General features: G+C 43.5%; 1 protein-coding gene across 1 annotated transcript in view; it reads left to right on the top strand.

The window, feature by feature from the left end:
- The window catches only part of DPCD (deleted in primary ciliary dyskinesia homolog (mouse)), a 131,289-nt gene that overhangs the window by 64,090 nt on the left and 42,844 nt on the right, over nt 1-24,355 (top strand). The window contains exon 4 of the mRNA XM_086922664.1: nt 19,866-19,999. Coding sequence (XP_086778790.1) covers nt 19,866-19,999 — 134 coding nt within the window. The remainder of the gene's footprint in view (nt 1-19,865; nt 20,000-24,355) is intronic.

Below are 24,355 nucleotides of genomic sequence, written 5' to 3'. Positions count from 1 at the left end.
TGTGGAAGGTCCTCCCATGGCGCCGTTGTAACCGGCGCCGCGGCTGGCACTGGTGCCGCCAATCCCGAAGCAGCATTCCAGGAGAGAAGCACAAAGACTGCTGGAGGAAAAGGAGTACCAGCAAGAACATGAGGAAGTGGAGATCCTCGACTCCGTGGATGGCTTGGAGGGCCTACGAGAGGCCAGTGGCCTGGATACTTCCCGGGAGTGGGAGCTTTCTTCTCTGAAGGCCTGGCCTTCACAGGACTTTTCTCCTTATCACTCAGTCATCAGGAAGGCTGCTGACCTGTTGGACCTTCAGTTGCCCTCGGCTGAGGTGAAGTCGAATATCTTGACTGAAGTGTTACATTCTCCTGCCTCTTCTGTTGAACCTCTGCTACCTTTCAATAAGGCGTTAACTGAGCCGATTATGGAGGTGTGGCAGAAGCCTTTGTCTGCCCCTGAAGTATCTAGGTCTGTGGCAAGACGGTCTAAGCCCGATCCTCATGATCCAGCTTTCCTTTCTGCCCATCCTTCACCAGAAACTTCAGGGTTCAGGCTTCTTGTTCCAAGCAGTCGACTGAATCCTTCCCCACCACCCCATGGGAAAGAGACTCGAAAAAGATGGAGCAGTCTGCCAAAAAGGTGTTCTCTTCTGCAAGTATGGCTCTGGAGTCAACACATGCCACGTGTTTGCTAGGAAGGTACATTCATGCGCTGATGGACTCTGTCAAGCAAGTAGCTCCTAAGTTACCTGAAGATAACCGTGTTCATTTTTTGGAAGCGCTATCTGACACACAAGCAGCAGCCCGTCAGGTCATTCAGTTGGGTTTGGACATGGCAGACTCGGTTGCAAGGGTGATGGGCACCTCAGTGGCTACCAGGAGGCATGCATGGCTTAGGTCTTTAGGTTTCTCTCACTGACTGAATGGGACCTGAAGGGAAGTGATTTCCCAAGCAAAAGTAATAGAATAGAATGAGACAAATGCAGCGTATAATACAACTGTTTCCATATTGTCAAAATTCCAAAGACGAGTATTGAAACTCTTGTCTTTGGAATTTTGACAATATGGAAACAGTTGTATTATACGCTGCATTTGTGTAAATAGGTATGGCCTTTGCATGTCGTTTATTATGTTTTGGCTTATGTCTCATTCTATTCTATTACTTTTGCTTGGGACCTTTGCACAGTTTCTTTCCGTGGAACCGAGGCACAAGAAAACTGAAAAACAAGTGCGCAAAAGACGCAAAGGGGGCAGGGTAGAAACACCCTGACCTCCTAGGCCTGCTGAGGGGGTCCCACAAGGACCCCCAAGGCCCAAAAATGTTTTTCTTTTTTTTTCTTTTTTTTTTTCAAAACCGTGTTTATTAAGAGTTCAATCAAGATTCAGGACAGCCCTCCACAGTCAATGTTTTTCTTTTTTTAAATCGCGGGATGCGCGTAGGATACGTATATTCTGTGAGAAAAAGCCCCCGAAGCCCGATTAATTCGTAATTAGCCAAATCCCGGGGGCAATGTGTATCATTAAAATTGGGGTCCAGAGGGGCCCCCCAGCCCCGGGGACCGCCACCCCAGGGGCTTTATTGTTACATATGTGGGGGGCTCACGGCCCCGCAGCTCTGGGGACCGCCACCCCCCGGGGCTTCTTTTTTATTATAATAATGGGGGGCCCAGAGGGCCCCCCCAGCCCCAGGGACCGCCACCCCCGTGGCTTTAACATTATATATGCTGGGGGCTCACGGCAGCCCAGGGGACTGCCGCCCTGGGGCTTCTTTTTTTTAAAAAAAACTTAAAACATGTGTGGGGGGCTCAAGCACCCCCACACGCCCCGGGGACCGCCATCTCCCCGGGGCACTACATTTTCTAATTGGGGGGTCCATGACGGACCCCCCAGCCCCGGGGACCACCCCCCGGGGCTTTTGGGAGAGGGCCGCGCGGCCCCCCTCCTGGAGCCTTGTGGTGGCCCTGACCGGCCAGGGCCGGCTCCTGCAGTGTCCCGGGGTGCCTACCCCCTGGACACTGTAGTTTGCTATGGTAGAGCGGGAGCCTCGCAGGAAACCTGCTCTCTCCTCCAAAAGCCAAAGACTGTTGCTTTTCTACATGGGGAGCAGCATGTTAGCTGCTCCCATGTAGAAAAGCAATGCCGGCTCTCGCAGGATGCGGGGAGCCAGCAGGGACCATGGTGGGATTGGGGACCCTCCCACGGTCCCCAACGAAGAGAGCCTGCCCCGGGCGATGTGGTCCCCGGGGCTAGAAGTGGCCCGGGAGGGGGGCCACGCGGCCCCCCTCCCCAAATAATAAAAAAATATAAATACATTTTTTAAAATATATATTTTTAAAAAAGAGGCAGAGCCCCAGGGGATGGGGTCCGGGGGCTAAAAGAAGCTTCAGGATGGGGGGGGTCACGCAGCCCCCTTCCACATTTAAAAAAAAAATAGGGGGCAAGCCCTGGGGGGATGGGGTCCCCAGGGCAAAAAAAAAACTGAAAAAGAAGGGGGGCTACACAGCCCCCCTTCTTAAAAAAGAAAAACACCGGCATCGTCCCGGAGGCCACTTCCCCTTCATGCAGCACTCTGCAAACGCGCCCCCTGGCACGTTTGCAAAGGGGGAACACATTCCCCTTGAATACTGGGGGTCCCTGGGGGCCCAACTAGCCGACCGGGAACCTCCAGTATGCGCCAGGGGGCTGCGTTGCAGAGTGGTGTTCTGAGGCCACGCCCCTTTTTACACCTCTCTGCAACACAGTTCTGTGGCGCTTACTAGAGGTAGCATGGTGGGCTAGTTGAGCCGCAGGCACCCTCCGGTTTCAAGGGGAGTTAATCCCCCAACTTAAAATGCACCACGGGCTAGTTGGCCCACAGGGACCCACAGGATTGAGGAGGAATGAATTCTCTAACTTAAAACGCGCTAGAGGGCGTGTATGCAGACATGTCACCTCAGGCCACGCCCCCTTCCTTCATCAGTGTGCAAACGCGCCCAGTGGTGCGTTTTAAGTTGGGGAATTAATTATCTTTCAATACTGAGGGTCACGGAGGGCCAAATAGCCCAACCGGTATCTCCAGTATGCGCCAGGGAGCTGCGTTGCAGACAGGTGTTTAGAGACCACGCCCCTTTTTATACATCTCTGCAACGCAGCTCTGCGGTGCTTACTGGAGGTACCTAGTGGGCTAGTTTGACCCTAGGTATCCTTAGGATTGAATGGGACTTAATCTCTCAATTTAGAACTGTGACAGGGCGCGTTTACACAGTGGTGAAGGGAGGGGACGGGGCCTGACGTGATTTGTGCAAACATGCCCTGTGGCACGTTTTAAGTTGGAGAAAAAATTCAACTTAGAACCTGAGGGACCATGGGGGCCAAGTAGTCCACCAGGTGCTTCCAGGAAGCGCCGCTGCGTTGCAGAGCGGTGGTGCATGTCGTGTCCTTTTTACATCTCTCTGCTACGCAGCTCTGTGGCGTTTAATGGATGTACTACGAATTCCAATTTACTCACCTGTTATCAGGAGAGACCTCCGTGCTGCATCCTTGAGCCCAGTACTGATCCTTAAAAGTAATTCTAACCGTACTTACCAGTAACTTGTGTTTCCTTCCATAGGAATCCATTGTCTGGTTTTCACCAGAAAAGTTTCAAAGTGTCTATTTTCACCAACTAAAAATATTCCTTAAAAATCGCCTGTATGACTTAAACGCATTCTTTCAACTGTTTATAGGAGATGCACCAGTGCTGGATCCAGGATCCACCACTGAGTAAGAAAAAGTACTTACCTGCTAAGTGAATTTCCTTCTATAGGGTAACATTGAGTGGTTTCACTTGGAAATTTCTCTAAGTGTGGAGTTTTGGAACTTTAAAATATTCCTCTAAAATCAGCCGAACTACGAATTCCGATTTACTCCCCTTTTATCAGGAGAGACCTCAGTGCTGCATCTTTCAGCCCACTACTGATCCTCAAAAGTAAATCTAACTGTACTTACAGTAACTTGAATTTCCTTCCATAGGCTAACATTGACTGGTTTCACTTGGAAATTCTTCTAAGTGTGGAGTTTTGGAACTTTAAAATATTCCTCTAAAATCAGCCGAACTACAAATTCCGATTTACTCACCTGCTATCAGGAGAGACCTCCGTGCTGCATCTTTCAGCACAGTACTGATCCTGAAAAGAAATTTTAACCGTACTTACCAGTAACTTGAATTTCCTTCCATAGGATATCATTGCCTGCTATATAAAATATATATAAATTAAAAAATATATAAAATAAAAAAAATACAATTTCAATATTTTTAAAAACATTTATTTTCCAATTTATATTAAAAATATGTAATGTAATTTAAAAAATAAAATATCTAAAAATAAATAGTGTAAAACAATGTAGTAAATTAGTATAAAAAATATATAACAATTAATACATTTAAAAATTATAATTTACAAAACCTTTGAAATTCACTGAAAAAACCATACGTTTCAGCCACATTACAGTAAGGAATTAGCATTTAAAAACCTTAGAAATTCACTGAAAAAAACATACGTTTCACACATGTTCTAGTTAGCTGGACATTTCACTCATAGAAAACCATTGAAATTCCCCCGTTATAGTTAGTTCAGCTAACTATAACTCGCGCGCCCGCAATGCACTGCTGACAACGTCACATATTACATTACTCATGACATGGTCAGTGACATCCCTCATGACATCACTGATGACATTACTGATGATATCATTCTTGTGAAAGAGTGGTAGACCTCCTCTCGCCGTAATATAACCTTTGATACATACATTCAAAAATATAAACTAACATTTTCAAAACAATGGAGATACCAATACCAGTTACAACAACCTATTCAGTAATTCCAAAATCCACATACACATCCACTCATTCACCAACAGTTCTATATAGTCGCTCATACATGTAGTCACTCATCATATGTACTCATACACCTATACATCCTGTTACACACCGACACTCATCCATAGTTACTCTCACACACTCACACATGCTAATAAACTATCAAACATCCATTTACTTTCATATACTGCTATACACACACCACTACACTTACTTCTACAGAAACGTACACATACTTACTCTCTTAAACAATCACTTATAGAAACACATATTTATTCTTACACGAACTCTTCCAATCTCTCACTCTCACATATACTCACTTATATACATCAATACTCACATATACTAGTTTAAAACATATGTAGTTACTCATAAAGATACTATTGAGACAGTCATTCACTCACTAAGACACCATACACACGCTCATCCACCCATACAGTCCTGCACACATGCTGTCTTCAGCATACAAACAGTGAGTCAGTCATTCATGCATCAATGTGCTAAGTAATATCCCCCACCGAACCATACAGACACTCATACTGATACTCAAAAAAACAACTAATAACCCAAATACACACTCATGTAGCTACTCGACAACCCATGCAGCCACTTATACACAAAGTGAGACACTGATACAGATATTTACATATTTAAACATTACTCGCTAATACATGTATTCATTAAGATACACTTAAGTCAGTTATACAATCAATTTTACAAAAAAACATCCATTTAGACACTTATGTACCCATTTATTCTTCCATCGACCTTTAGATATACATATATAAAAAATATTTATTTTTCAGAAAGACGCACATTCACTGGATGATGTCATCAGTGATGTCATTTGAGATGTCATGAGTGATGTCACTGACCATGCCATGAGTGCTGTAATATGTGACGTCATCAGCAGTGGATTGCGGGTGCGCAAGTTGTAGTTAGCTGAACTAACTACAACGGGGGAATTTCAATGGTTTTGATGAGTGAAATGTCCAGCTAACTATAACGTGTGAAACCTATGTTTTTTTTCAGTGAATATATATATATATATATATATATATATATATATATATATATATATTTCCGTTACACACCACACGGAGGCCATACCGGAGATGTAGGCTTTATTTTCACAGGCACAGCAGCGCAAAGGATACCCCATATCCTTACGCGTTTCGGCGATGTATTGCCTTGATCTCAGGTGGGGATTATTTAGTGCAAGTGCATTTCTGCGCGCTTTTTAAAGTTCCAAAAATCACATGACTAGCATTAAAAAATACAGTTCCCATGGTGCATTTCACAGATGATACGAATATGTTTCACAGAGTCTTAGTGCACTAAATAATCCCCACCTGTGATCAAGGCAATACATCGCCGAAACGCGTAAGGATAAAGGGTATCCTTTGCGCTGCTGTGCCTGTGAAAATAAAGCCTGCATCTCCGGTATTGGGCCTCTGTGTGGTGTGTAACGGAAGTTAATGACGGGCTGCTCTGTGCACATGGTTAGAGGCCGCCCTGTAGGGTTGGAGGCTCCTTGCTCAGAGGCATGTTTTGGATATACATATATATATATATATATATATATATATATATATATATATATATATATATATATATATACTGTATGTATTTGTGTATATATTTTGTATACTGTGTATATTTGTGTTATGTTGTTGGTCTGCCGGTTCGCCTCGAGGGCATGGAAAAAATGGGTGGAACTGATGTCAGCATGCCAACGAGATTTGCTTATGGCTCCCGCGACGTCATACGGAGTCACAAGGAGAGCCGTGCTATTGTGACGTTCTCGTCAACTTGAAAGAGCTTAAAAAAGAATTTCTGTGGAATGCTGGTGCAGGGGTAATTCAAAAGGTGAGGAATCCAAAAGGTATGGAATCCACAGGCAGATACTGTATCCACCAGACAAAGTGTTACCGAATATAAGCAACTTGTTCTTTCATGCATGTCATATTTTGAACTTTGCCCGTTATCAGGTAAAGGATCAAATACCTTCCTGGTTTCCTGAGGTTTTGAATTTCCCAGGAAATGATAGATATCAAACATTTTCTCTTTGATATTAGGAAAGGCTCCGAGTGACATTCGATTCGTCCTAATCCGATTCGGAAACCACCATTCCAACCGACTTGAACACGTTTCCCAATGAGTGATTACAATGGCTGGGAAGGGTTCGACTGTTTGACTCTGTTCCGAAAGGCATTGGGAGTAACCAAGTCAGGTCAGAGTCTAATCGTTGCAGTCTACGGGGCGCGTTTCCAGCCGAGCAATTAGTATGTCAGATTCCGACAGCCTTTCTGAATCGGTTGTTCCAAAATGAATTGGCTGTTGAACTCTGACTTTGGGGTCCCGTGGCAGGCTCCCTTCACCCGGGGCCTTCCGAATCGGGTCCGTGGGGGTACCCATGGATGCAGAGTGTGGCAGGCACCATGGGGTGCCTGTCACAGGGTGCATGGTTTTCCCCAACAACCCATTTTTTCAATTTCTCGTTCGGAACACAGGCTCCCATTGAAGTCAATAGGAGTCAGACCTGAATCGTATCTGGATGCATCAAAATCACTTGGTCGGACTCCCCCGAACTGAGGAGTTCGGAAAGCATTCCAGAACCAAATTGGTCAGAATGTCTTCCTAACAACATCGTAATCGACCCCTAAGTCGCAAGTAAGTCAGATATACAACAATTTGATGATAGCTAAACAAACTTGCACACTGCCCATGATCTCCCTTTATCAATTTTACTGATCGGGTGCAAAACCGCCGGCCTGTGAGGTCTTATTTATCAATACCCAATCCCTAGCTCCAATTTACACCATGATATTCTCTTTTGTGCCTCTTTAGCCACTTTCTAAGAGTTCTTCTAAGCCTCCTTAATGACGCTATTCTGGAACTGCAGTCTTCACAAGTGATTCCTCTCTTATCTCACATGGGACCTCGAATGAATCTTAGACAGAAGTAATCATTGTAGGATTTTAGCTTGCTTATGGCTGAGGATTACATTTGTGAACATTAATTCTATACCAGGCCTTAAATTCTTTTTCAAAATGATTTCAGCTGGCAGCTTGTGCAGACAACCCCCCCAAAAAAGCATGGACTTCAGGGTGAAATAAAATCCATCAAATGGAGTCTAAGCCCTCCTCGATATAAATACAACTGCAGTTAGATCTAAATGATACAGTGGCTTTAAATAGGTGAGTGTACCATCCCTGCTTTAGACATGCAGTAGGAAGAAAGTATTGTGCTAGTAGAAGGCAATTAGGTAGTTAAACAACAGCTCCTAGTGTGTTTTTTGTTTGTATGTATTAAATTGGTATATGCATTTTTATTTATATGCAGTTTATGCATTCCATAAAACGGTAGATAAATGGACTTGGTAGCATCATTGCAATAACCAGAATGCGTAGAGGAGGACTGGTGAGGGAGAGGCAGTGGTTATTTTGGAACAAAATAAGTGATGAGGCTCTTCTCAGGAGGCAGCTTCACTAGCCCGTTTCTCCTGTTAGCTCTGCCTAACACAAAACCAACAAACCCTACAAGTGGGGGGGGGGGGTGGCCTAATGGCCAGAGATGGCACCTCTGAGCTGGGAAACCAGGTTGTTCGAGTCTCTGCATCGGCTCAACATCCTGTGATTCTGCACACTTAATCTCCCTGTGCCTACCAAAAATGAATGTGTCCTTTGCTGGTGCTCATGCGCCGGTGTTGAGGATTAAGTGTCGGTGCTGAGCACAGGAAACTACTGGTTCAAATTAAGCACTGGGGAAAGGCTAATCGGTACAATATGTTAAGTGCAAAAGTGAAGGAGTGGCTTATGAGCACAGTGTACAGTTCCAAAGAAAGGGCAGGTGTTGACAAAAAGTTCCATTTGGAACATGTAGGTTCTAGAACAAGTTTAAAGCTACTTATGGAGACATATGATCTTTTTTTCAAGGACAGGTATTGTAATTAAATGACAAAAAAAGAATATATTTAAAACCTGGATGAGGCAAAATATGGTGCTTGTGTAAGTGATGTGGCGCAGGGGTTGGGAGCAGAGCCTTGGATAGAGGGAGGTAGTTTAGCAAATTGATGTGGTGACATAGCCATAAATAGATGAGTAAGCCAGGGTTTCGAATTGTAGATGTATGAATTTTGCATTGAAAAGTGTGTAACCTGTTGCTTGGAAGATTAAGTGGGTGAGTATTATCAGAAGTTGCAAACTGTTTCGGTTGAAGACTTCAATGATGGATTTGAATGGCGAATTGAGGAAGACCTATAAACAGGTGCAGAAAAAGCTAAAGTTGCTGATAACTACTGCATTCTTTCTAAGAACCACGTATGTACAGCAGTCAGACCTGACGTCTTGAGTTTCCATGCAAAGACTTACTGACTCTTGCTTCTCAACTCTTAGCAAAGGTGTCAAGACAAGATAATTGGGTCTTTTTTAAATAGTACAGGTCTATGTTCCTACCGTAGGGTGCCAGTTCACCTGAGCCTTTAATAAAAGACTGGATGTTGTGTTTGAAACCAGTATTGCACACTATAATACATTTAGCATTTGGCGATGTATGAAACGGTTATTCCGTTATTCTAAAAGAGCTGAATAGTTCAATTTTTCATAAATAAAGTTCAACACCTACTTTGTATACTCCTTTAAATAAATGGTGTTCCCGTGTTACTTTTATTCCCCCTATTGTTATGTGCACACGAAAACCAGTCCGAATTAAGCTAAAAAGTGTACTTTGTATTAAGTTAATTGTATGTTGAATTAATGTCTCTAATCTCAAATGCTTGCTTAAAAACATTAACGAAAGAAATAGGAAATGTCCATGTCAGAAAGGATAATACAGCCATAAATGTGCAAAAGTCTGGCTTTCACTTGTCTGCTTGGACATAGCTCCTCACCCATCATCACCACCTCCATCATCTTCCTCCTCCCACAAAAATATACAGTGGGATACTCATTCAGGTTTTTCCAATTCCCCAGTAGTGTGCAGATATTTTAACTTGTATGTTGATGTTGCACAGAGGTGTGAGCTCTCAGATCATGTGTAACAGACCAGCACATACAATATCATAGATAAAATGCTAACCTGCTTCCACTGTAATTAAAAACATGTAACCGTCCAGTTATATACAGTTTTCTAGGTTCAGCTATCTTATACTGTGCATAAATAATGAATTTGGTATATGTCATTTATTTCCTTTTTTTATTTATCCTACAATAAACGACAAAAGACAGTGCACAATTCCACTGTAAGTCGAACATCGACTGCTAAGTTTATTCTTTGATTACAAGCATATTCCCGCTGTGTGGCATCATGTTTTCTTTTTCCTACTTGTATTCTTTTAATTTATCTTGCATATGTTGTTGGGTTTGTCTTTTTTTAATCCTGGTTGTGCTAGATGGTGAATGCAAGAATGAGTTACTGGATACAGGAGTGTAAAGATGAATGGTAGAGTCCAGTTATGATAACTTATCGAGTGCCTGAACCTATCAATGACACGAAAAACACTTACATTCATATGCAAGATCCATTGCCATTGCTTGTCTGCTTTTGTATTTTTGAGTGTCATTGTTTCAGAAATTAGTCTTTCCATATAGCTGTAGTTTAAGTCAGAAGAAATAGAAATTTGATAAGTTGCTCACACTAATTTTTCTTTCCATTGGAAATCCTTTTGGCCAGCAAGCATATAAAGCTTCTAGTGCACACAGAGGAGTTGTACATTTCTCGCTATTACAAATCTGAGTGTGGTACCATCCCACATGAGATGCATGCTTCTTCTGCCATAGATCAGTCTCTATCACATTCCAGTAAGCAGGATCAGCAGAACGGCACAGAAGTGTCTGGACACACTTTTGCCCAATATTATTCTTTGAATGGACTTCCATTGCCAATGTAGAATTTACCTAAAACCTCAATTGCAAGGGTACCTTTTGCAATAGAACCCTCTGCAATGTTAGAAGCTGCAGTACATGCCCTTGTTCTCTTCCATATCAATTGAGGTGTAATGCTCACCTAACCGGCGTCACATACCTCTCTCCCACTGCTTAATTTGTTTACTAATTAGTGCGGGTTCCCAATGCATTGCTTAGAAGCCTAGCCAGCGCTATTAAATGTCAGCACTCCAAATCTCAAGGCTGCGTAGTCCTGAATTTCCCTAAAATATCTGTAATTCTCTGCCAGACACTGCCTGCACCTTTAATCTCACTTTTGCCTGTCCTATCTTTGCCTTTGGTGATGTTTTTTTCTGTCTTTCTCTTCCTCCTTTCTCGCTTGTGATTTCCCTTTCTCAGGAAATGTCTGATGCAGAAAAAGAAGTGTCGGTCCCCAAAAATGAGTACCGGTGGCTCTCACCATCGACCACCTCCTCAAATTAAGCACTGCACTCACCTCTCTCTCAAGCCTGCCATCCAAATATCTGCTCATTTTTTTTACCAGTGAGTGTAAATTTGATCACTCTTCCCCCACCCTCTTCAATCCTTACTGGATTCCCGTCGCATCTTGCTTGAAACTCAAATCCCTCGGCTTTATTCACAAAGCCGTGCATACCTTCCAACAAGCCTACCTAGCTGAGAAACCTGTATGTAGGCGTTTGTATACTTATGACATGTAGCACTAGCCACATTACTATGGAAATTCCAAAATCAGAAAAGAGAACAAAAAAGCAAACCTTCTCTTTCACAACCCTCCCCCATATCTTAGGGTGCCAACTTGTTTCAGTGTATTCGAATCTAATCTGAAATGTCTCCTTTTCTCAGTTCACTCCCCTCCTTTTCCCAGTCCTGCCTCTTGCTGTACCACTCTCGCATCTGCTTTATTCCTCTGACCGCCTCTCATTTTCTGTTTCTGCTAGTAAGCATAAACGTGTTGCACTTGCATGATTCAACCGTGCATTTTCTGTATTCTGTAAATAGCAATTTGAGCGGTATTCTTTGTAATCAAGTGATATTTATGAGACAAAAACATATTTCATAATCCTTCCTCCATTATAGGAGTTCTCTTCATCCCCTGCCCTATTTCCATATGTTCTTCATTTTTATTCACAAGCAGTGCCTTCTTCTTTGACTTCACCGTTACGTAAACACTCCTTTGGGGCTGGGGCTGCTTTTATATATATATATATATATATATATATATATATATATATATATATATATATATATATTTAAAATATGAGTTTTTGGGATTTCGACATACATGTCACTAGTTTTGCTTATGGGGCAACTTATCTGTGCCTCATCCGAGCACATTGGACCATGTAGGGCCTTTAAATAATTTTTTTTTTAGTTTGTGAAGATTTTTAAATAAATAAATGGCGTTGATTTTCTGTTATTAGCTCCACTTGGTCAGTATTTTCATAAACATTACTTAGGATACGCGATACAGTATTAGTGTCATAGATATTCTGGTACCACACTGTTAAAGGTACATCGAACATCCCCTCATACGTCCCAGCAATAACTCTATGCTAATGCAGACATAATAAGGAACTTACTTTTTGTATGTACACCCTTTTGGGTCACTTTGAGAACAAATGTCTGTGTTTCCAAATATAATGCCAATAATCAGAACAATGCACATACATGTGGGCATCTCTGGACTTTAACCAGTAGAGTCATAGAATATCATTAGATAAGATCATTCCACCGTACACACCACAAAGTGCAGAATTTTAGCCATCCAATACAAAAGTGATTTTATCAAGGAACAGTTATGCAGAATATTATAATAGGAAGGTTTGTGATAGTCAGTATCCTGAGCAATGTTTATTTAGTGTATTTTCTAACAAAACAATGACACCCACCTCTCTTAGAACGAAGCTTGAACCATCCAGTACTTACGTCGGAATAAAATGACAAAGCAGTCCTTTTACATAGACCCCAACAAGTCATGGAATCTCTTTTATATAAAGTAAGTGATCGAACAATCGGCCTCAGACCACATTATGTGGAATGAAATAGTTGTGTATGGTTGTTTTGAATGTACAACATGGAGGTTCTCTGCTCAATTTCTCCAAAAGTGGCAATCTGTAAACTCTGTTTTAAGTCAAATGGTGGAACAGAGCTTCGGTTCTGTGACATGAACAGTCTCCTATATTTTCCTATAAGAACACCATTATATCTACAGCTGTTACTCAGTAGCTGCAGAGATGTCATTGTACCTAACTCAATTAGTACACTGCTGGTTTAAAGAAACAATGATTTAGAGCAGTGCTTCACAAACTTTTTAGAACCACAACCAAATTTTTAGAAGAACACATTTTTGCGACCCACCTAACTGGAATGGACATGAGTGGGGCGATTTTTTTAAATGTAACTAAAGCATTATTTGATCACGCTGTCATATACAGGCAGCACATTTTCCATTGAAATGGTCACTAAATATGCATAGGCATACAGCTTTTCTGATAAAACTATTATAATGCGTTGAAATCAGGTTTCAGTGAATATTTACGATTTGGCCATCACCAAATGAAATGCCTTGATTTCTTTTGATCCTATTAACATCTTTGTTTCCATCACACTTCAGAATTGCAATTTTTTAAAACTTTGTTTGCTTTCCTAACTGCTGAATCTGTAGTTTATTTACTTGTTTTAGGTCGAAGGCCTAAAAGACTGCGCTTGCGCAGTCTTAGGCGTGAGATTTAATGAGTCTTAGTAGCGCTGTAGGTCCTGTCTGCCTGCCCCGTCTCTCCTCCCTTGGCTGGCTTCCTAAACAGAGGCCAGCCATTGGAGGAGAGATGCGTCACTCCAAACAAGCCCCGTCCTTTTCGGATTTGGGGGTGTGATTTTTTGCATTCTTTAGCCCTGTGACGCCGTCCGTCACTCAGGACAGCAAACTACGCCCCCAATTCCGAAAAATTCTGAGCTGAGCGTCCGCCATTTTTTTTGTGTGTTGTTGTGGTGAGGATCAGCGCAGCTGCCACTCCAGGTAAGTTTTCATTTGTTTCTTGCTCACTTTGTGTCATAGTGTTACTTCCGAGGCACTGCACGCAGCCGGCGGCTGATGAAGGAGCTGCACTGCAGGTTCCATTCTAGGCGTAGGGGATGGTTTCCACCAGCGATGCGCTTCTATGCGGGGATCGGCTCTGGAACATGGTTACGACCGGCGAGTTACGAGTATTCGAGCACCGTCGAAGGTTCACATCGATTTCAGCTAAGTGTGGGGGCAGAGTGAATTTTGGCTGGGGAAGTGCGCATTTTACAACTGAGTGCGGTTGTGTCGCCCGTTTTTATTGATCGTTGGGAGCTCGCAGGGTTCGAGTTCCTGGAAATTGCCATTGACAGCATTTGGCCCGCATTTTATATATGCGCAAGGTTTGGCGTGTTGTGGCCATTGAGTGTGAATGTTATCTTAAGCAGCCACTTCAGCAAGCTACAGTTTGGCTTTGAAACGTGTAGCACGTTTTTAGCCGTGGGCATCGCATCGGCAGCAGTGTATCTCTGTGTGGACACTATCCCACCACTTCAGAGGGCATTAATGGGAGCATATGTGTGTGTGTAACTCTCCAGTCGGTACTTCTATAGGGGTGGAGTAGTGTAAGAACACCTCGTCAGGGGACGTCACTTCCCCTACTGTTCAGCGCGCTTCTGTACTCCGTGAAGCTCCAGTCGGGCTGAGAGGGACGTGCTGCAGTCATGGTGAGTAGGGATACAAGGGTTCTGGGTGGGAGGGCGTGAAGGTGTAGTGGGCCTTTGAATGCCCGACCGTGTGAGCACGTGTAAGTGCGTGAGACTGTTTTCATTAGTATGGCTGTGTTCGTGTGTGGGCTAGCGTGTGAGTGTTGGAGTGCATGTGACCGGTGTTGTAGAAATAACCCCCCTCCCACAGCTGGGCAACAGGGGCGCCGACCTCCAGGGTCCCCCCTATCGGCACTGTATACGGGCGGTGCTGAGATGGAAGCCCTTAAACCCCCCCCCCCCCATGTATCTTGTAGGCAGGACCCCTCAAGATTCCTTTCCTCAGCTTAAAACTTAAAGCTTAAAACTCCCGTTTTTTATTACAATACTATCAGCTTGGCATTAAATGTGCTTGCGTGTTTTTTTAATTCGTTCCATCCATTTATTGGAAGGCAATTCTAGGGAAACATCAAGTCTTAGCTCTCGTGCATCGATTAATGGGGCCTCGAGCAGTGCAGTGCTACCTTTGCGCAGCGCTGCACTGCACTATGGAACGCGCCGGTATATTGTCTTACATTAGGGGGTTAATAGAGCACGGCGCAAAGATTCAGTTGGCACAGTTCCCTACAAATGAAAATTAATGTTGCGGGACGGAGCGCGGTCCAGCTCATTGGATAAGGCATTGAAGAAGGAATGGAGGTGTGCAACAAACTGAAGCACTTCGAAGCCCGTTTTTGCGCGTCTAGGCACTGAAACTGCAACTGTGTGCTAAATGAGCTTGTTTCAATACTATGAAGAGTGACACAGAGGGAGTTGACCCCACCGAACCCCAATGCCAACAGCTAACTCCAGAGAGTGGAACCTAGACCTACCTGCCACAGTTTCCGCTTTGCATAAGTGGCGGTACCTCATGCATTCCGTGCAGGTGGCAAGAAGAGGTGAACTCGCCCTTAAAATAAGAATGTCACTCTCGCCCTCAGCTGTGATTAATGCTGGACAGCTGAGAGCAGCTGTTGGAGCCCAGGGTCCGAAACCTGCCAGATCATCGCCTACAATTTCATTTTATGCTATTTTGTTCAACAATAAAGGTATGGGCTTCCCGAGTTTCAAGCAAAGTCAAAATGGATTGTACCTTACGTCATTCATTCAACAATGTGCTTATTTATTAAGTGCATACAGCTACAAAAAACAGATACAAAGCCTACAAGAACTGCAAGTTTGTGTGTCAACTTAATTGAGTTAACATTGCCAGCGTAAGGACTCCAAACTTGAAATCGAAATCGAACACCCTTAAATGGCATATTCTAAAGGTTTGGGATTTTTTAAAAAGAAAATATGGGCCGAGTCCAGGTGGCTGAGCACATAATTCTGGATTCTATTGAAATCACTAAATCCATTAAATCTTACACTTGCACATTTTAGGGCAATATCTTTTAATATTTTTTGACGGGAATCTCAGTCAGAGCAGGTTACATGCATATTTATCACAAATTATACACAGTGAATTAAAAGTTCATAGTGTGGTTGTGGTCAATGGAGAAATTCGGGCTGTGTTTTCACCAGCATGTGCTTCTGTGGTTGAAAAAGAAAACATCTAAAAACACAGGGCTGGATAATTATTCCATGAATGCATGCCATAACCTCCAAATCGAGATAAGTGAGCGAGGTGATCTCTGGTAACTAATCGTCCGCTATGGGCGTCCGGGTCATCCTTGACTTTATTGTTTTGTGTGGCTTATAAAATGTTGTTTTATGAAAATACAAAGTAAAACTGCGATAAGATTTGACTAAGAGTTAAAACAATCCGCTCATGCCAACAGCTGTGTGGAGAGCGACCAGATGGCAACCCAAATCAACATTTTTTTATTAAGATCCAGTTTCGGCTTAGCTGCCCCAAAATATCTAGTTAGAGGAGTTCAGGTCATCCTTGCCCTAATTGACGCCAAAGTAATGAAACTAATGTACATGAGACGTTAGTTTCAAGACTGTGTGTGTAGCAAGGGCGCACTGAGCCCTAATGCAAGGATGGCAAACAGGCGTCCAAGGGAACTCACTGAATATTAAAGGACAGCCATATCTGGAGGACACAGGGCTCCTCTTCCCACCCCTGACTTGGTGCGGCTGCACCTGCTGCACCCTTGATAGCCATACCCCTGCCACACGCCTGAAGTGGGGGGTCGATCGGGGTGGCGTAAACAAAAGCTTTACAGAAACTTTCAAAAATGTATCCAGTGCCCCTGATGCTCCTTATGGACAGGCAACCAATGCCTCGGAGGATTATTGGTATTTATCGACACCCCTTATCCACCAAAATCCACGTCACCCTAACTACTAAAACTATTTTATCCTTTTAATTTAAGCAGGTTTGACATGCCAAAAGTTACCAGGGGGTGCAAACGTTATGCCACCTGCTAATTAGCTGGTGTGATAAACATCGCACAACTCCTAACTGCCCAACAGTCCATAATAATAAACTTTATTTGCACAGTTAATAAAAACAATTGCAATCGAATGATAACAAAAAAGGCTGCCCAACAGCGATATCTGGCTGGTGAATGCACCAAGGGTTTAGACAGGGCTTTAAGTGGGATGTGAAAACGCGGGGGGAAGGAGGGGTGTAAGGGTTTCTCAAAGAGGCGTGGTCGATATAATTAACAGCTAAAAATATGTGTTTAGCAGAGAGTGCTGCCCCGCTGGTTATATTCTTGTGTGCAGGAAATTACCACCAGTTGAAACCTGATGGTAACTTCTGGGCAAAACAGGAGCGAATGTAAATTGTGCTCTATTCAATTTAATGTAAACAATGTCATATTTGAAAAAATGTCTAGGTATTCATCTTGAGCACAAACAGGGGTAGAATGTCCATTCATTTGGCGCGGTGGCTCGCCAAACTCTTTACATAACTTTTCTAGCCCGCGACATTTGAGTCCTAGCTGTCATTAAACAGAGCATACTTGTGTTATGCTCCTCCGTTGCAGGTGCGTGAACTATATACATCATGCGCAATGACAGCCTGCATCCAGTGCTTGTTTGTGCCTCTGTTCCCTAGGGCGTTACTGGGCAGAGAGGTGTGTGTGTGTGGGGCTCTGTGTGTGTGTGGGTGCGTGTGGCTCTGTGTGTGTGGGTGCGTGTGGCTCTGTGTGTGTGGGTGGCTCTGTGTGGGTGGCTCTATGTGAATGACTCTGTGGGTGCAAATGCAATAGGTCTCGCATTTGCGAGCGATTAAGCTATTGGCATGGTAAATGACAATGCCATTTATTTATGTTTTAAAAACAAAAACATAAATAAAAATAATGTCCTGAGCAATGCCAATAGCTCTAACTTTAACAAGGCCGAGACCATTGCATTGTAAATGCTTGTTACATTTTGGGCTCGATTACGTTGCTGTCGGAAAGGGCTCCGACCATCGGTCAGAGCCTTTCTGACTGCATCGTAATGATACAATAGAGGCGGTCGGAAAGGAATCCGAGTGGGTCATTCAGACTGGCTTCCATCCGCTAGTCAGAATGCTGTCCGTAATCCCAAAGGCGGCTCTTCCGCCCTAGGGATTACGATGTCTGATTTCGACAGCCTTACTGTGCCGGCCTTTCCGACACAGAAAGGCTGTTAGAACTCTTCTTTTGGGCCCCAACAGGGCCCCCATGGGGGCCCCCGCTCCAGTTGGAGGCTGTGGGGTCACCTATGGTGCCCCCTGTTGATCCCTCAAGGTGCCTGCCACAGGTTGCAGGGATGCACTGCTCCTCCTATTTTACAAGGGGAGCATGTATTCCGGCCGGACTACATGCTCCCATTGTAAAGTATAGGCATGCGACCAAACCGTGTTTGGTCGCATCCTAATTAGTCAGTCGGGACCAACAACCCGGTCTTTCGGTAGGTCCCTTGACGGAGGCAATGTTGAGCGGAGGAAACTCAGCCCAACATCGTAATGAGGCCCTTTGTTGTGTGCTGTCAAAGAAATGACATCCTACATCTTTTGCTTTCACACTTCCTGTACCTTAGCAAGATTGTAACATAATTCACTTTATTTTTCTTTCTCTGACTGGAAAGTGAGAGGAATTTGTAAATACCAATCTCCCTGTTAAAAATATAAGCAGTAATTGGTCAGAAGATACAGCCTTACATATGAAGCGCGACTTTGTGACAAGATAATTATAGCATTACCTAGCTAGACCGCAATGGTGCACTGTACAACTAAGGGGACGTAAGTCAGTAAGATAGGGGGAGTAGATAATGGTCAGGTAGTGATGAAGAGAGGGTGCGCCAATATATCAATGCTGGGGGAGTACGAGGGAGGAAAGGAGGCAGGTTAGGCATTGATGAGATGTTAGAGTTTTTATGAAGTGCAGTATTAGAGCAACCTTTGAATTTCTACCTTAAAATGTTTCCAGATTGTTGTTACATCATAGAAGAAAGTCTGGCATCTCACCTTTGCTTTCTAGCATCTCCTGGGGTCCAGTCTGCCAAGTTTGATGTCGCAGATTTTATTCTCACCCCGCTTGAGGTCTTCACCTTAGCATCCAGGCTGAGCAGAGTGCCCTCATTATAGAAGTTGTGAAGCCTCTACATTGCTAGTAGTTTTACCCATTTCAACAGAGCCACCATATTTTACCTTTTTTCTGACCAGGCTTCGGGTCCTCCCAAAAGGGAAATCCTCCTATTTTTCCCAAGCGAATGTGGCTGGCCCAAGATGCCCCAAGCACCTTCCCCTTTCAGGCTCTTCACTTTAAGTAGACCACTGTCCTATTGTAATCTTCCTAATCACTCAAACATACATACTAAACACTCCCTGAAGGTGAACATACAATCAGCTTCACATTCTGGACTTAGCCCAGCTATATCCATTACCTTATCATTTCTCCTGCACACAGATGCATTGTTTGCGCTTACTTTTGGAATGGTAATAGTTGCTACCTACAGGCTTGCAATAACATTGCACCTGTTTTTCTGTTCATCAGGAATATTTCTCTCGTGTGTTTATTGCAGGCAAATGCTGAAATGGGACCTGTTCAACCAATGACGCAATTAAACGTGGTTAGAGAGTGATTGGTAGCGTTTCTGTGTTTTAGACCGGAAGTGTACTTCTGTGGGGTACACTCAGCTTAGAAGGGATTCAAATATTTTTTTGTTTCGTTTTTTTTAATATAGTTGGCTGAGGTCTCCTGTTCTAGACATCTACACAATTAATGTGCCAACAAGGCCTCCAAGGTGGACAGATGCCCGAATGAGGCACTTCAAGCAGCCTTCAAAAAATTAATGTTTCATTCTCACACTTGATGCTATTAAAACCAAGAAATTCAACTACAGAGTAATTGAAAAATTCCTCTGTGTATGTATCGTCTCTGTTATGGAAAACATGAAGAACTGCACGGAATATGACCAATATTTTCTAGTTTATCCTGGAAAGTTAAAAAAGTTTTTTTTCTGTGTCTTTAGCCCATCTTCATAAGGAAGGACACAAAGGCTAGTTTCCAGTGGAGAGTTCGTAACCTGCCATACCCCAAAGACGTGTATAGCGTCACAGTAGACCAGACTGAACGCTGCTGCACCATACGAACTTCTAACAAAAAGTAAGTGCACTTTGTAGTTTTACAACACAGCATAGTGCTGGCTAACACGTTTAATGCATTTTAATGCGCTAAATGATGGCAAAGTTTGTTATTGTGTACTTGTAATGTTTTTATTTTTATTGTATTAATGCTGGCATCTGAGAAGCTGCTCTCGTTTTAAAGCAGTGTATTGAAAAAAAGTTGCAGTGCATTAAATGCTCCTGAACCATGCAGGGGAAAGTGTTCACTTATGGGTATGAAAGGTTACCGAAATTGTATCCTTGAAAAGATCGAACAGCATCAGCCTGGTTGAATGGCCATACCTATTTGTTGTTTGCACACACCAACTTGGACACATTTACAACAATTCCATATCAACTACAGGCAAAAAAAAATGAAACGTTGTTCAGAAAATGTCTAATTTCCTCAATTGCCTACGAGACAGCACAGCTGTCTGGTTTGCATAGACACATTCCGCCCATTGTTTACCATTGTCTTTGTGGTTTGTAACTCACATTTGCTTGCTTTCTATTTGCTGCCTTTATTTGTTTTCGACTGTCCAGCATGTCTTTCTCCCTCCTGTGGAATACGGCATGTTCACCAGCGTTCCTAGTATTCTTCCGCGAGTGCTCACTTTCTGAAACCAGGCATCTAATGTTTTTTTCTTCTCTTCTCACATTTGCTGTGCATTTAAAGACAGAGGTCGAATGTCAGGCTCTGTCTCCCGAGAAAGCTTGGTGTTTACTTTTGTTTCTCTGGCTTTAAAGTGAGAGAATTTAGGTGACAATCCTGCTGGGTACCCATGTGGGAGGAAAGACTGTAGGGTGTTATTTTTGTTCTAGCACACAACAAAACCTAAATGTATGTAAACTATGCAAATCTTTCAAAATATATGAGAATTAGGAAACAACCTATGTAGCACATTTTGCAATTCTGAAGTGTGATGAAACAAATATTTTAATAGTGTTGTCTGTATACTTTTATCAGTAAAACTGTATGTCTATGCAAATGTAATGTTCATTTCAATTGAAAATGTGTTATCTGTAATGGCAGTGCACAACCACACTGTGCATGCTTCACTCTACGACGCTGTACTCCACTCTGCTCCAATACACTGTACAACACTCTGTGACTCGCCACGCCACTGTACTCTATGAGATGCCTCTCTACGATGTGGCAGTACACTCTACGACTTTTTACTCCACTCTACCCACTCCACTTTGCCACTCCATGCTACACCACTCCATTCTACTTTACGGCACTCCATCCCATTACACATTACTCCACTCCGTACCACCTCACTTTACACCCATCCACTCTACTTTACTCCACTCTATGACACTCTACTCATTCTATAACAGTCCACTCTACGCCACTTTACTCCGCTCTATGCACTTTCCTTCACTCTGTCACTCAATGACACTCCACTCTGACACTCACTCTTTGCCTCTCCTCTCTACGCCAGTCTACTCCACTCTACACCACTTCACGCTACTCCACTCTACAGCATACTGTACAGCACTCTACGACACTTTACTCCACTCTATGCTCCACCACTCTATACCCTTCTACTCTACATTACACTTGTCCATGGTACTCTATGCAACTCCACTCTGCGCCCCTACACTCCACTCTATGCCACAACACTACACCACAGCACTCAAGGACACTCTACTCTACTCCATGAAACTGTACTGCACTAACTACCTCCCTACTCTATGGCACTTTACTCTAGGCCACTCTACTCTGTGACACTCCACTTCAAGATGCTCCACTCTAAGACACATAATCGGGCATTCAGGCATACACTTGCCAAGGGCACATCAGCAGAACAAGCATAGTTGAGCTGTCTATAACGATGGCGGGTTAGCTCTACTGTCTGCAGTAAACGAGAAATAAGTCAGTTGAGCGAGGTGATGGCTGATATCTTTGGCCAATGAATATTTGACGTATTGCTTCTATCTCTGGACAAGTAACAGTTTATTCTCTGTCCTGGTGCTTCTGTATTTTCAGAGTATTGCCCAAGAGGAAGTGTGGGGATAAGCAAGTCTTGCAGCTTCCTTTGACTAGTTGATACATTTAGCTGCTGAGTCCAGTGTTACAAAGAGAGTTGATAGGAGAAAAAGCGATGGGGTGCCAGTCACTCATTGCCTTGAGTCTAGTGTTACAAAGAGAGTTGATAGGAGAAAAAGCGATGAGGTGCCACTCACTCATTGCCTAAAAGATTTGAGCCTTCGGCGAGGATGGTATTAATACACTTTTAGACATAAACCATTGTTGGATTTTTTTAGGGGTAGCAGGGCCTAAATTGACAAAGCACTTACCCTGACCCTCGGGTGCTAGACAGGGTACTCCATTGAATTGGTAGTTGTCTAGGCTCGACCAGGGCTGCGCCCCACCTGAGCTGTGTCCCTTTATTGGGACACAATAAAGGGTGCAGAACTCGGCGAGTTTAAGTGCATGGGTTTGTGAGAAGAAATGGATTCCATTTGCAGCAAGCTGCCAGTCTCAAATACTAGGGCTGGACTGATGGGATTGAAGCACAGTCATGAAAGCCTTATGTCTGCATGCCTGAAAATGCTCTTCCTACTGCATAGGAGGCGAAAAGCGCTGTATCCAATACTATAACACCACAAATGTAAACATAGGGACGTACTTGTACTCGTGTTTGCGGCCTACCAGTACTGTGCCCACTATTATTACTGTGCCGCATATGTCAGTATTTATACTGCTTCGAATTGCTGTTTTCTTTCCAAACCTTAAATCCCTTCAACAACTGCTTTGAAAGAATAAGTTGCGTAAGTGACTAAAACAGGACGTACAATATAGCAACACTGTCGTCACATTTGGTAGTAGCAAAACATATATTTCACAAATGAAGAATGAAGAATCACCTACATGTTTTCATAGAACATAAATAGGTTGAGGTCATCTTCACCGAAAATACATTTTCTAGTGCAGTGTGTCCTTTTCCAAATCTAAGTGTGGATTTAATATTATTTGTAGAATCTACAATAGCTTTGTGGCACTGCCACGATGTGTGCACAGCTAGTCTTTATTCTAGTTTTCTAAGAGAGGGCACTGTTCAATTCTTTCATCTCTTGCAAGAAGGTGCATGGCAACCATGCCGCTCCAGGATTGCAACAGAATACATTACCTAAAGGTGGCACTGTTGGGAAACGCATACTCACTTCTCAGTTGCTGACATGTACACTGCAAAGCCCGTTCTGTAGAGATCCTTCTACCACACATTCTACAATATTTAGCAAACGTCAGTAGCTTTTCCCTTGTGTTAAGTGCGTTGTGAGTTATTTAGTGTAATTCATTAGGTCTCCTTTTACTAGATAGATATTATTCAAAAGGCAAATTACAGGCGCAAAACAATTACTTCCTGAGCAGTTTTTGTTTAAGCTTTCTGAGGAACATGAATGAATGTATGTGTGCACCTAAAATAACCAGAACATGTTAGTTAAGTGGAAATCTTGTTATCTCCTGATATGACGCGGATAAATCGGGTTGTGTTCCCTTAAACCTCATTTTTGGAGCAGTTGGTTCGGCCAGTGAGCTGACCGTTTAACCACACTCCATGTACCTGCTGTGCTTTCCAGGTTTCCTCGGCCCTCGTGTGTTCACTGCGCGTTGGCAACGTGGGAAAGCGTCCGCTGCAAACCTAGGCTCGCAAAGAAAACAAAGCTCTTTCAGGCTTTTGCCGTGTTATTCTTTCGCCATGTTGTTCTTCCTCCCGGTTAAGTTTAATCCGTTCCAATGAAGTGGAGTGGGCGTGAAGCGCCGCCTCAAGTGCACGAGCCTTTCACAATCGCCGATCCCCGTGACGCTTGGGTCAGGTCTCCGGGATTTCTTCAGGGCATCGGGTTCTGCTGGGCCTGCCAACAGCTCATACCACGAGCTCTCTCAAGCACTACGTAGCTGGGTTATGTTCCCAAGTATGCTGCCGCGCCAAAGTCAACAGGTGAAAAATTGGCGGATTCCTTCCCCTGGTGGCCCCACTTGACACCAGGACCGGCTCCAAGGATGCGTCTAGCCAACGACCTGCAGAGAAGGTGCGCAGCACACCTTCAGATAAATGTCTGAGGCTGGATCACATGAACAGCACGCTGCTGCACACTGGCCTGCCTTTAGGTGTTATTATGGCTATTGTAAAGCGTGAATCCAACACCAAGTACACTCAGTGTAGGCGTGCAAGGCACTCGTTTTTTACCACTCTCCATACAGGATAGGCCAAGCAAATCATTCTTCAGTAACACACCTCAGAATGACTTTTTGTGTTCTGGATAATAGCAGTGAACATGACTGTTATGTTTATTGGTGTTGGCCTAGAGTGGGATTGGCCGTCCCTGGTGATGACGCAAATTAAAG

This window comes from Lissotriton vulgaris, chromosome 5 (assembly GCF_964263255.1).
Source record: "Lissotriton vulgaris chromosome 5, aLisVul1.2, whole genome shotgun sequence".
NCBI lineage: Eukaryota > Metazoa > Chordata > Amphibia > Caudata > Salamandridae > Lissotriton > Lissotriton vulgaris.
Note: the sequence above shows the minus strand (reverse complement) of the source record. Positions and strands in the feature narration are given on the sequence as shown.